This window comes from Olea europaea, chromosome 17 (genome assembly GCF_002742605.1).
Source record: "Olea europaea var. sylvestris chromosome 17, O_europaea_v1, whole genome shotgun sequence".
NCBI lineage: Eukaryota > Viridiplantae > Streptophyta > Magnoliopsida > Lamiales > Oleaceae > Olea > Olea europaea.
Window position 1 is genome coordinate 2,727,419 of NC_036253.1, and position 11,629 is coordinate 2,739,047.

Here is an 11,629-nt window from a genome sequence, read left to right on the forward strand (position 1 = left end):
CGTTGGAGAATAAGTATATTTGTTTGTTTGTGCAGAAACGTGTATGACCAGAAATTATTTAAATAATTTAAAAAGAATTCTAGAATCTTGAAAGGTCTCTCTTTCATTATCTTTAATTTAATCGTATTCAAATTTGGCTCATGGTTTCACTTGGTGCCGGCTAGTTCTTATAATTGATTTTTAGGTTGTTTATTCTTCATTTAAATGGTATCATTTACTTTTGTTTGATTTAAGGAATTTTCCTCCTGTGCAGAAGTCAGGTTCTGTGAAACCGACCAAATAACTCATGAAGGTGGCCTCCATCTGAATAAAAAGGATAAAGTTAGCGATACATAATTTGGCGTACCGAATGCTGTACACCACCCCTAGCAAAACTTGAATAAAAAATGAAAAAAAAATTAACCTACCCACCCCATCCATTGTTTGTGACATGTAAAGTCCTTATGAAGACACCCTTGTACGCCAAGTGGGGTTCTTGTTTTAATAAGTTTGGTATACTCGATATTCTTAAGAAAAACTAGAATGTCAAATGACCTGTTAAGGATACAAGTTAATAATTTTTTAAATATTTTAATGACACTAAGTGTTAGGATAGGAATGATAATTTCATCAAATCATAAGTGCCTGTTTGATTTTGCAAAATATTACTTTTTCAAATAAATTTTGATAATAGTTGATATGTCATTCAAAAGTTTATAAAAATTATGAATAGCATGAAATATGTGGTTAAAATTAATTATTAATTTTGACCTATATTTTTATCGATTTTTTATCGACACCAAAATAACGTGAAATAGAAAAAAATGAAAATAAGAAAATATTAATGGTGTGAGATAACCTCACTCCTATCCTTTGCACCACTGGGCTATGCTCCTGGGGACCCCCTCTCTAGTATATTACATGGAATGAGGGCTCGCCCTGATATCATTTAAATAAGAAGAAAATATTAGAGCGGCCTAATACATGAGCTATTTTTTTTAAAGTATGCCCGTGGCACTTAAAATTTTTTTGCCGTAGAGAAAACTGTATGAGGCTTCACGAATTCAACACACTTTGGAATGGTATTTGAACATGTTAAAAAAGGTATTTAAATACTTTTTGGATTTATAATAAATTACTTATGATCAGATGATTATAGAAAATATGATGACCCCATCAAGAAAATACCATGTACAAAATTCAGTTAAAAGGAAATTAAAGAAATGAACTCTAAAGCCCAAAATACTTTCAAGAAAAGAACAATTCAAGTTCAATCAACTTCAAAATAATAATATATATACACACACACACACTATAACAAATCAATTACAAAGTGGCTCCAACTCCCTCTGATAATGAAGTATCCCAAATTTTACTCTCATGTCAACATGATGGGCTTCGGGGTGGGACAAGAGGGGTGACCTCACTCAGGTTCAAGAAAATCAAAACAATCAAAAATATGAATTTTCTGGATGAACTATATTCAAGCATTTGTTTTGACTAGTCGAGTTAAAAACTGTTTCAGCCATCGAATTCAGGGTTCGATTTCAAATGCCATATCTTTTTTCGTTTCAAAATAGTTGCCAACTTCATGTTTGTTTCAAAGATTTTTGGATGAAGTGATTAGTACGAAACAAAATATCAAGTTGGGCAACCATTTTCGAAAAAAAAAAGAAACGAAATCGAAACCAAAACCCTAAATTCAATGACTAACGCTGTATTCAACCATCGACTAATCATCTACTTCCAGGGCCGGATAGACAGGACAATAATGAGACTAATAATCAACAACAAAATAATCGCAAAACAGGTCCATTTCCTAGTATTCTTCTGATGTTTTCTTGCCACTTGAAGCTGCTGAGTCCCCCCTCTAACAAAAGAATTTGCCCTTCCAACTTGGCTTTCAATATCATCCAATTGTTCCCCTTGGCTCTCCACCAGAACAGCCATGTCCAAGAAAACTTGGTGCAGTTCCTTGAGATTCTTTTCCATTTCTCTTACAGCATCGTGCCTTTCCTGGATTTCCATAATGGTGTCCATTACCTGTCCTCTTCCTTGCTCCTGTATGGCCTTCTGCAAAAAAGTCTCGCTCTCACCTGTCTCGATTAGGTTGTCAAGAATTTTCTCGTCGGGATTTTCACCAGTTACCGTGTAGTACCTGTCAAACATAATTTAAGTAAATATACATTATCGACTCTCTAGACGCTTTAAACTTTTAGATGAGATAGTTCAATAGCATATCGGAGTAGACAATATCGGAGTAGACAAAGCCCTCAGTTCAAGTTTTATTATCATTCATGTGTAGAAATTTTTATGCAATTTCGGAATTTTATTAAATAATAAAAAACGTGTTGATTATAATTTTAAAAAATGCAATTGTCCCCTCTTTGAAAGCTTAATTTTTAGACGAGTTAGTTCGATCATACCTTCTTTGCACCGTCTCCCGGTACTCGGAAGCCATTCTTTCCCTCAAATTCTTGAACCTGTTCATTATATCCTGCAATTTTTTCCTCAGGCCATTGACTACAGAAGTTCTCGTCCTGTCCGAAGAACTTCCAGGGCCACAACCTGGAATTCTCCTATTATCATCATTGGCCTTGTCCAGTGCCTGCAATCCTGCCTTAATCGCTTTTGCTTTTTTTAATGATGTCGAAACATCATTATCCATTTTCGCTCGAAGGTTTTTAACTGCCTTGGCATTGTGTACCGTTTTGCTTTGCTCGTGTGCCGCCTGGAGCTGGTCGTAGAGCGCTTCCAGGGCATCGAGCTCGACTTTTATAGAATCCACATCTTTGAAAAACGTTTCGAGATCGACTCCGCCTAAATCAGTCATCTGAATGGAGTGGGATTGATCTTGGCCACCGGGAAACGATGATGATAAGAGATCATTCATTTTTGGGATAATCTGGTACACAACAATGAATAAGATCGAATGATACAATAAACAAGAACCGACTTCTTTTCTTTAGTCGAGCACAATCACGCTATATACGAATTGAGGAGCTCAAGAAAAAGTTGTGGGTATATGCTAAGATTTGAGAGAAAAAGAAGATGAAAAAATGAAATGGAAAGTTGAAATGATAAATGGTATGAGGTTTAATTATATGGATGATGGCTAGGAATTAATCAAGTTTGATTAATGGGTAAGAAAAGACTTGTCAAAAGTCACAATTCCTGTATGAAAAGAAGTAATGGAAGTATCAAGGAAAAAGTTCAAGAATGGCACTATCAAGGAAAAAGCTCAAAATTCAACATTCTCATTCAACAAATATATACGTGTACTTTTACTTGTGCAGATGCAAAACGCGTTTGAGGAAAAACATTTTTTTATTTTTTTGGAATGATAATTGTTTATAAGAATTTAAATTATAAATAGATACAAATAAACAATAAATAAATTAATAGGACATTTGAATCCTTTGAAACATGTGGAAAAATGATTTGATCATTTATAAACAGTTTTTAAATATGAGCAAAGGCTATGACACATTAGCTCCTGTTTGATTATTTAGAAACAATTTTTAAACCCATTTAGCCAAGGCATGTTTAATATGTAATAATAAGTGATATAATGGGTAATATTTTAAATTAATTTTTCTTTTAATATTGACTTATAATATACAGCTATAGAAAAAGGGTTGGGCCCTTTCAAGTATTGGACTATCAAAAAGCCCCATAATGTGTTAGTGGTTTGGGTCTGATAAGCTTGACCGGGCTGGTGGAGACTGAACTCAGCTGGGGGCCCGAAAGTTCTTTACACTTTGAGCAAAAAAGTCGTGAAAATTACACCATCCATATTTTTTAAGATCCAACTTAAAAAATGAGATGCAAAGTTTATTTATTCAAAAATCAGATAATAAAAATAACAATATAAAATTAAATTAATTTATATACCAATCTCCATTCACCCATCCCTCCCCTTAACCTTAAATTTCCCCCCTCGCTCTCTCTCTCTCCCCCCTACATTTCATTGACATCGATGCCGTTCTCTCTCTCTCCCCCCTACATTTCATTCACATCGATGCCGTTATCGACACAACACCAACGCTCATACTAGCAAACGTCGCTCGCCGCTTGAGCGTCAATGCAACAACACCGCTGTGGACCCGATTTGCTAGAGTTTTTATTTTGTTCAGTAGTTTGATTACAGCACAACCTCGATCTAATCTGCTGGAGTTTTGTTTTGTTTGGTGGTTTGATTGCATCACCGCCTCAATACGATCTACTGGAGTGTTTTGCTGCAGCAGCACCTCAAGCGTAGCCACATTGGGTGGTTTGCTGCAGTGGCATTGTGCTCGGGGAGCTGTGTGAGGGGCGATGATGCTATGCAGTGATGATTTGTGCATGACACAGGAAAAAAGGATAAAATCTGTGGTGGTACAATTTTGTGCAGTGGTGATGTGTGTTGTTGTATGTGCTGCAATGATGGTGGTTCGTGTACGATGGGTGATAAGGCAGTGGTGGTCGTGGGATGATAGTAGTGCATCACTGGTTGTGCGATGGTGGTACGGCTATGGTTGGAGTTGCAGTAGTGCTGGCTCGTGTGGTGGTGGTGATTTGCATATTGTAGCGGTGTTTGTAGCTGGGGGTAGTGTTGGTGGTGGCGGTGCTGGCGGTGCTGGCGATATTAATTAAATTTTATTTATGAAATGTGTTGGAGGCAACGTTGGCGGAGGCAATTGGCTTTAATTGGTTTTTGGGGTATTTTTTGTTGGCGGCGGTGCACGTAGACTTTGGCACTAGTAAGATGGCGTGGTGGTGGATTTGGCGTCATTGGTGGTGGTAGTTTCAAATAGTTGTGGTGTAGGCAGTACGATGGTGGTAGCGGTGATAACGTCATGAGGTGGTGGCGGCGGTGGTTTTGGCTACGACGATGGTGCTGATGCTACTGGAGATAGTGGCGAGATGGTGGTTGCAAGTGTTGATGGCGGTTACAAATTATTTGGTTGACTGTGACCAATAAACAATGTTTGATCGATGAAAAAGATAAATTGTGATAAAAAAATAATGCGTGTCCTAAAAATTGTTAATATGTGACTGTATAATAAGTTATGACTTATAATATTTATGATTTGTGACAGATAAATAATTTGTGACTTATAAAATTTTAATTTGTGACCGATGAACAAATTGTGACCTATAAATTTTTTGAATTGTGATTGTAAAATAATTTGTGACATATAGAAATTTTGATCTATGATCGAATAACAATATGTGACTTACTTAATCGTTAATTTATGATCAAATTGTGTAGATTTGTGACCTTAATATACCTAATTAATAAAATATATAATTAATTAATTAAATCATAAATTAAAATTTAATAAATATTTGATTTTTAAAATTTGAAACTTTTATTCTTAGTTTTGAAATAGGTGACACTCAACATCTTAGTTATGATTTTTTTCCAAAAATGTTTTTTATTACTATTTTCTAGACGCTATTTTTTATTTTCTCATATTTTGCTAATAAAAAGGCTAGTGTTATCCTTCTTAATTAAACTAACACAATTCCTAATTATGCTCATACTATTTTTTTAAATATATAAATTAAGGTAAACTTCATGTACTTGACTCCACTCCAAGACTAGGAATCACCATAACAATTATTTTTATAGCCCTTGTTTGAGCCCCGTTTCCCCACCAAAATATATTCTTCAACAGTGATTTGACACCATTTCAACCATATATTTTTCAATAAAATAATATTATACGCAAATAAAAAACTTTTTTTTTTTATTTTTTAACTACACATTTCTCATCAATACACTATTTAAAAATTCATTTTCTCCTTCAAAATGGGGCTCAAATAAGGGTACAATCATTTCTTGACGTTAATCAAGAATAAATTAACTTTCTTCACTTCGATTGAGAAAAACATTTCTATTTCAATTAGTTCGGGAACCACCGTATTTTTCCATGAAAAAATTAGGTTGAACTTCCCAAGCTTTCAAACTCTCCAACCTTTAACAGTAGCACGACTTTAATGTTCGATGAAAAATAAAATATTTCGACATTTCTACCCTTCAAATTTAAGTCAGGTGAATGTTGCAACTTGAACGTTTAAGGTAACAATTTCCGTCACTTGAATAACCAAATTCACCTTCAATAGATTGAGGGGGTAGAACATCACTTTAGATATATCAGAGTTGATTCTATGCTATATGAAAGATTGGGTGATTCCGTTCCTAATTAAGAAGAAAAACTTTGTTGAGAAGGTCGAATGGAAAGACACAACCTTATCGGATGGCCAACCCTCACCCTATGCCACCCGATCAGGTGAGGCCTACTAAAGAGTCAAGACTTAAAAAGTGGAAGTTTTTCTCCTAATTAAGAGATAGAAGGAAAAGGGTATAATAATAATAATAATAATAATAATAATAATAATAATAATAATAATAATAATAATAATAAGGGGTAGCCCTATTTTCATCCACGCTTTTTATAAGTACATCCACTTTTAAAAATAAAATTTTACTATATTTTAAATTATATATAAATTTATTTAAATAGACATAAGTAATAATGAAGGGTAATAGATATATATCTACGCTTTTTATAAGTACATCCACTTTTAAAAATAAAATTTTACTATATTTTACGATGAAATGGGACTGCCCAAAAACTTTCATGATTTCAAATTATTGATACGAAGGATCCAAGACTTCATTCAGTAATCACGTAATGAATTAAATGGTGTGATTCCACTCGTGTTAGCAAAGCTAAAACTCACACCAGGGGAAAGACTGGCAAGCATAGACTACAGAATCCCAGAAAGTAGGGGATAAGTATCCTAAAAGAACAAAGAAATCAAAGACAAGGTCCTAACGTACTAAACTTACGTAAAGGGCAAGATATATTAATTACTTAACTTTGAAAGCTGAAAATCCAGCTAGCAGAACATGTGATCCTCAGTTGACAGTAAGACGACAATACCAATTCAAATTTACAATTTGAATAATATCACCACAAATACATACAACTTTCAAAATATGAAGATGAACACCAGATCCTCAAACACTTCAAGAACCAAATCTGAATCTCTGAAGACTATCTAGACTGAAAGCAATTGAGTTGGACGAAACCACCCAAAGTTAGCTAGAATCTGCCTGATCAACAAAGAGCTAGACTGAAACTGGCCAGCAACCAATGAACCAACCAGCCAAGGAATGAAAGCAGTCACGAATTGAACTAATCAAACCGCAAAACAAGCTTCCAAAACACCTGCAAGTATATTCCGAATGCCAAAGAAACCAACAGCCATGCCTCAAAATAGCTTAGATCAATTTGAGATTGGAGGGAACTACACACGAGGCCACATTGACCAGAAAATTGCCTTGAATACTGATCGAAACCGATATGGAGTAACAGTTCAAGCCACACCCAAAACTGAATTTGGAAAAATATCATAAAGAATCCCAGTGCAATGTTCAAATTACACTAAGAATCTTTGAAGATACCCAGAGAAGCTCCAAGAATCTGGGCAAAACTATGCAGAAAAACTGCATAAACCATGCAACAAAATTTGCTGCTGTTATCAAGTCTTCTAATGAGAGGAAGAAAGCTTGAAAATCTAAATAAAAGGATGAGTAAAGCTCTGAATTTTCTGGCCGGATGATGTATCTATGCAAATGACCAAAGTGAAAGTTTCAAAGCATCCAAGAAACCTGCCATATTCTGGTCGAAATTGAGGCTCCAAGAATTTGAAATCCTCAAAATCAAACTATGCTGAAACTGAACAGACTTTAATAAAATCTGCAAATCAAATTCGAAAATACCAAAGAAGGTAAATTCAAACAAGGAAGAATGAGCTCACAGTGCATGAGGCAACTCTAGTGAGTGTTTCTCTCTCTAGAGTTTGATAGCATCTCTCTCTAACCTTCTACATTGTGGCTCTTTATTACAAACTAATATTTCAAAAGAGTGGTTGGTTCTTAGAGTAGTTGCGTCAAGACCAGATCTCTTGAAATCACAACTTCCACTTAAAATAAAAATACAAAACTCTAAATTGATCCACTAATTTTTACTTTCATTAAATCATCTTAGAATTTGTGTTTAACTAGAATCCTAATAGATTAAGAAAAACTACATGAATATGATTAGGGAAAACTAGGCAATACTCAAGTAATTTGATCACTACCCTATTATCTCAATATAATTCTAATCAGGAATTCAAGTCCACGGATTGTAGATTATCCAGATGATTACAATTTGATTTTGAAGTCCTATGAAAAATTATCCTATTTTCTTGTATTAAGTATTTACTCCACTCTTTTTGTTTGATTTATTGGTGAACTTGCTTGAGAAGAGCTTTGACGCAGAGAACAAGCTAGAACCAAAGTGCAAAACTCATTTGGCCAAAAATTTGGGTTTGTAGTCCCGAGTCCCGACAGGAGGCAGTGTGGTTCCAGAATCGCCGTGCATAGTGGAAGAACAAATAGCTTGAAAGAGATCATGATCAACTCAAATCCACTTCAAGTCCCTTTTGTCCAATTATGATTCCATTCTCAAGAAGAATGAGCAGCTAAAAGCACAGGTAAAATCACATCTTGCTAACTTTTTTTAGTTTTTGAACAATTTTCGTAGTTTTTGAATCCTCTTCTTTTTCTAATTTTTCCCTTCTCGTTAGATATTATTTATCAGTCGGGCAATTAAAAAATCAAATTTTGCATATATATTATGCCTTCAAATATTAGCTAAAGTTTTCAGAGTACATGTGTTCAATATCTTCGGCATACAAAGTTGGTAAAATTAAACTTGCTTCGTTGAACTTTCTTCTTCTTTTTTCTTTAGCCTTTGTTGTTCGAAGCATTCTAATACTCAGAATTTCAATACACAGAAATTTAGTGAACAATGGAAGAGACGCCGTTAGAGCAAAAATATATAGACATAGCAATATATGAAGAGAAATTTGAAAAAGTAAGGATTACATTTTTATCGTGTTTTGTTGTTTGATTTTTTCCTAACACATTAATACATTAATGAGTTTTTTCACAAGTATTTAGAAAAGTTCCAATTCATCTGCTATTTCGCATACTTATCCGATGTTGTATTTTTTATATTAGTTATTGTTAAATTTATTTTAATGACATTATTTAAAACTATAATTTTAATGTAGGATACATCAACCCATAATTATGATGTCCAGAATGAGTTATTTGTTGATTATACGGATATATTTACGACAAACATGGTACGTAATAATTTTATTTTCTTTAACATGATCATATATTTATATATGAATATTTGATGATAAACAGATATTTACAAGTAAAGATGCTTTGATTGATTGGATTAAAACTACTGGTAAGAGACATAACATGATTGTTGTTATAAAAAAGTCCAACTTCGGCCAAGTTGGGAGAAAACCAAGAATTGATTTTGCATGTGAAAGACATGGTTCATATAGGTGTAGGTATACTAACAAAGAAAATGAAAAACGAAAGAGACGAAGAACTAACGGAACAAAAAAATGTGGATGCCCATTCGCATTGAATGGAAGAAAATTGATAAATGGTGATTATTGGATATTGAAAGTGAAATGTGGGAGACATAATCATGACATTGCCCAAAACCTTGAAGGACATTCATATGCTGGGAGATTAACTGAGAAAGAGACTTCAATTTTAGTAGACATGTCGAAGAATCATGTAAGACTAAAGGAAATATTATATACATTGAAACAAAATGATGACACAAATGTTAGCACAATGAGGCACATCTACAATGCACGTCAGAAGTTCAGACTCAAAGAACAAGCTGGAAGGACACAAATGCAACAACTAATGAATAGACTTGTTGAGAACAAGTACATAGAGTGGCACTGCATCTCTATGGAGATGAATTTAGTTCAAGATTTATTCTGGGCACATCCATATTCAGTAGATTTGTTGCAGGCTTTTCCTCGTGTGATAATTATGGATTGCACGTATAAGATAAATAGGTATCGCCTACCGTTGTTGGAAATAGTAGGTGTCACTTCTATTGATTTAACATTTTCGATCGCTTTTGCATACTTGGGAAAAGAATGTGAGGAAAACTACGCATGGGCTTTAGGGAGATTGAAGAGTTTAATGAACGATATAATAATGCCTAGTGTTATTGTTACTGAAGGCCATTGAAAAAATATTTCCAACATCTACTAATATTTTATGTAAATGACACATTTCAAAGAATGTGTTGGCAAAAACAAAAAAATATTTTGACAATCACAAGGACCAATGAGATGCCTTTATGCATATGTGGAATTTGTAAGTGCTTTCAACATCCATAGAAGAGTACAAACAAAATCTAAATCTCTTAGAATCCAATTTTCAACAATTTCCACAAGCAATTGATTATGTAATGAATTCATGGCTTCTTCAATATAAAGAGAAGTTTGTGGCAGATTGGATAAATCTACACATGCACTTTGGAAACACGACAACTAATAGGTAAATTTCTATTGGCATTATTAAATTGCTATTTGCATTATTAAGTGTGCTAATGTATAGTGATTCTGATTTATTTTTAATGGTAGGGCTGAATCTGCACATGCAAAACTTAAAAGGCATTTAGGTTTTTCCCAATGTAATTTTGACATATCATGGACAAGAATTCATTCATTATTGGAGCTACAACATACAGATATTAAAGCATCGTTTGAAAAGAGTTTGGGTACTGTCCAACATATTTTAAACCTACCTTGTTTAAAAAGCTTAGGGGATTTACATCAAGAATTGCAATGAATATGATATTTCAAGAGTCCAAGCGAGCTGATGACATAGGAACTGACAAGGTAACTTGTGGATGTGTTATACGACAAACACATGAATTACCGTGTGCCCATGAGATTTCAGAGAATAAGAAAGAATCTCAACCCATTCCTTTATCAAGAGTACACTCTCACTGGAAGAAGTTTAATCTAGTTCCTCTTGATAAAGGTAACACATTCGAAATTAATTGTGCATCATTATTTGAAATGATTGAAAAACGTTATCAAGATAATAATGATCATGTGAAGGCGGAAATCCTGCAAAAATTGAAAGAGATTGCTACTCCGAGTTCTATATCATTAGTTGAGCCACAAGTCCAAACTAAGACAAAGGGTCGTCCATCTTAAAAAATAGATGTATCTACTCGTCGAGACCGATCGTATTTTGAGTTAGTTCTATCTGGACAAGACAATACGTTACAACAATTGATTAGTTCCATTACACATTTAAGTCAACCCATGTTATCAAGCCAGCATCCAATTCGACAAAAACAAAAGGTGTATTGAGCTCGTGGATCAAAATCCATGGCTTATTTTGATTCATTTTGATCTGTTTCCTATTCGTTTGAGACCTTACATAGTTGATGTGCAAGATGTGGCCGCAGATGGCAATTGTGATTTTCAGGCCGTGGCTAATATTCTAGGTATAGGTGAAGAGAATTGGTCTTTGGTCAGAAAAGACCTAATAAAGGAGCTTGAATCTCATTTTGATGATTACTCTAGACTCTATGGAAATGATGATATGATCTATGAGTTGATTCATTCACTTTCTCATTTTGATGGTTCAGCGAGTCGTGAGTATTGGATGACTATGCCTAATATGGGTCATGTTATTGCTTCAAGATATAAAATTATTCTTGTTCACTTGAGCCAACAATATCTTACATTTCTTCCATTT

The 11,629-nt window shown here is 34.1% G+C and overlaps 2 protein-coding genes across 2 annotated transcripts; one reads left to right on the top strand and one right to left on the bottom strand.

The window, feature by feature from the left end:
- Positions 1–1,248: 1,248 nt before the first annotated feature.
- On the bottom strand, positions 1,249–3,062 carry LOC111366043 (syntaxin-121-like). The gene is made up of 2 exons (XM_022986679.1): positions 2,406–3,062; positions 1,249–2,137 (listed from the first exon to the last, which is right to left on the bottom strand). Exons 1-2 carry the CDS (start codon positions 2,870–2,872, stop codon positions 1,720–1,722), a joined length of 885 nt encoding a protein of 294 aa, XP_022842447.1. The 5' UTR covers positions 2,873–3,062; the 3' UTR covers positions 1,249–1,719.
- A 5,769-nt stretch (positions 3,063–8,831) lies between these two features.
- On the top strand, positions 8,832–10,099 carry LOC111365515 (protein FAR-RED ELONGATED HYPOCOTYL 3-like). The gene is made up of 3 exons (XM_022986071.1): positions 8,832–8,897; positions 9,097–9,171; positions 9,239–10,099. Exons 1-3 carry the CDS (start codon positions 8,832–8,834, stop codon positions 10,097–10,099), a joined length of 1,002 nt encoding a protein of 333 aa, XP_022841839.1.
- Positions 10,100–11,629: the final 1,530 nt, after the last annotated feature.

Excerpts from the sequence above, each read along its gene's own strand:
- LOC111365515 (XM_022986071.1), top strand. The coding sequence starts at position 8,832 with ATGGAAGAGACGCCGTTAGAGCAAAAATATATAGACATAGCAATATAT. Across the intron at positions 8,898-9,096 it reads ATGAAGAGAAATTTGAAAAA|GATACATCAACCCATAATTA; the intron begins GTAAGGATTACA and ends ATTTTAATGTAG. Across the intron at positions 9,172-9,238 it reads ATATATTTACGACAAACATG|ATATTTACAAGTAAAGATGC; the intron begins GTACGTAATAAT and ends GATGATAAACAG.
- LOC111366043 (XM_022986679.1), bottom strand. The coding sequence starts at position 2,872 with ATGAATGATCTCTTATCATCATCGTTTCCCGGTGGCCAAGATCAATCC. Across the intron at positions 2,138-2,405 it reads CGGGAGACGGTGCAAAGAAG|GTACTACACGGTAACTGGTG; the intron begins GTATGATCGAAC and ends TATGTTTGACAG.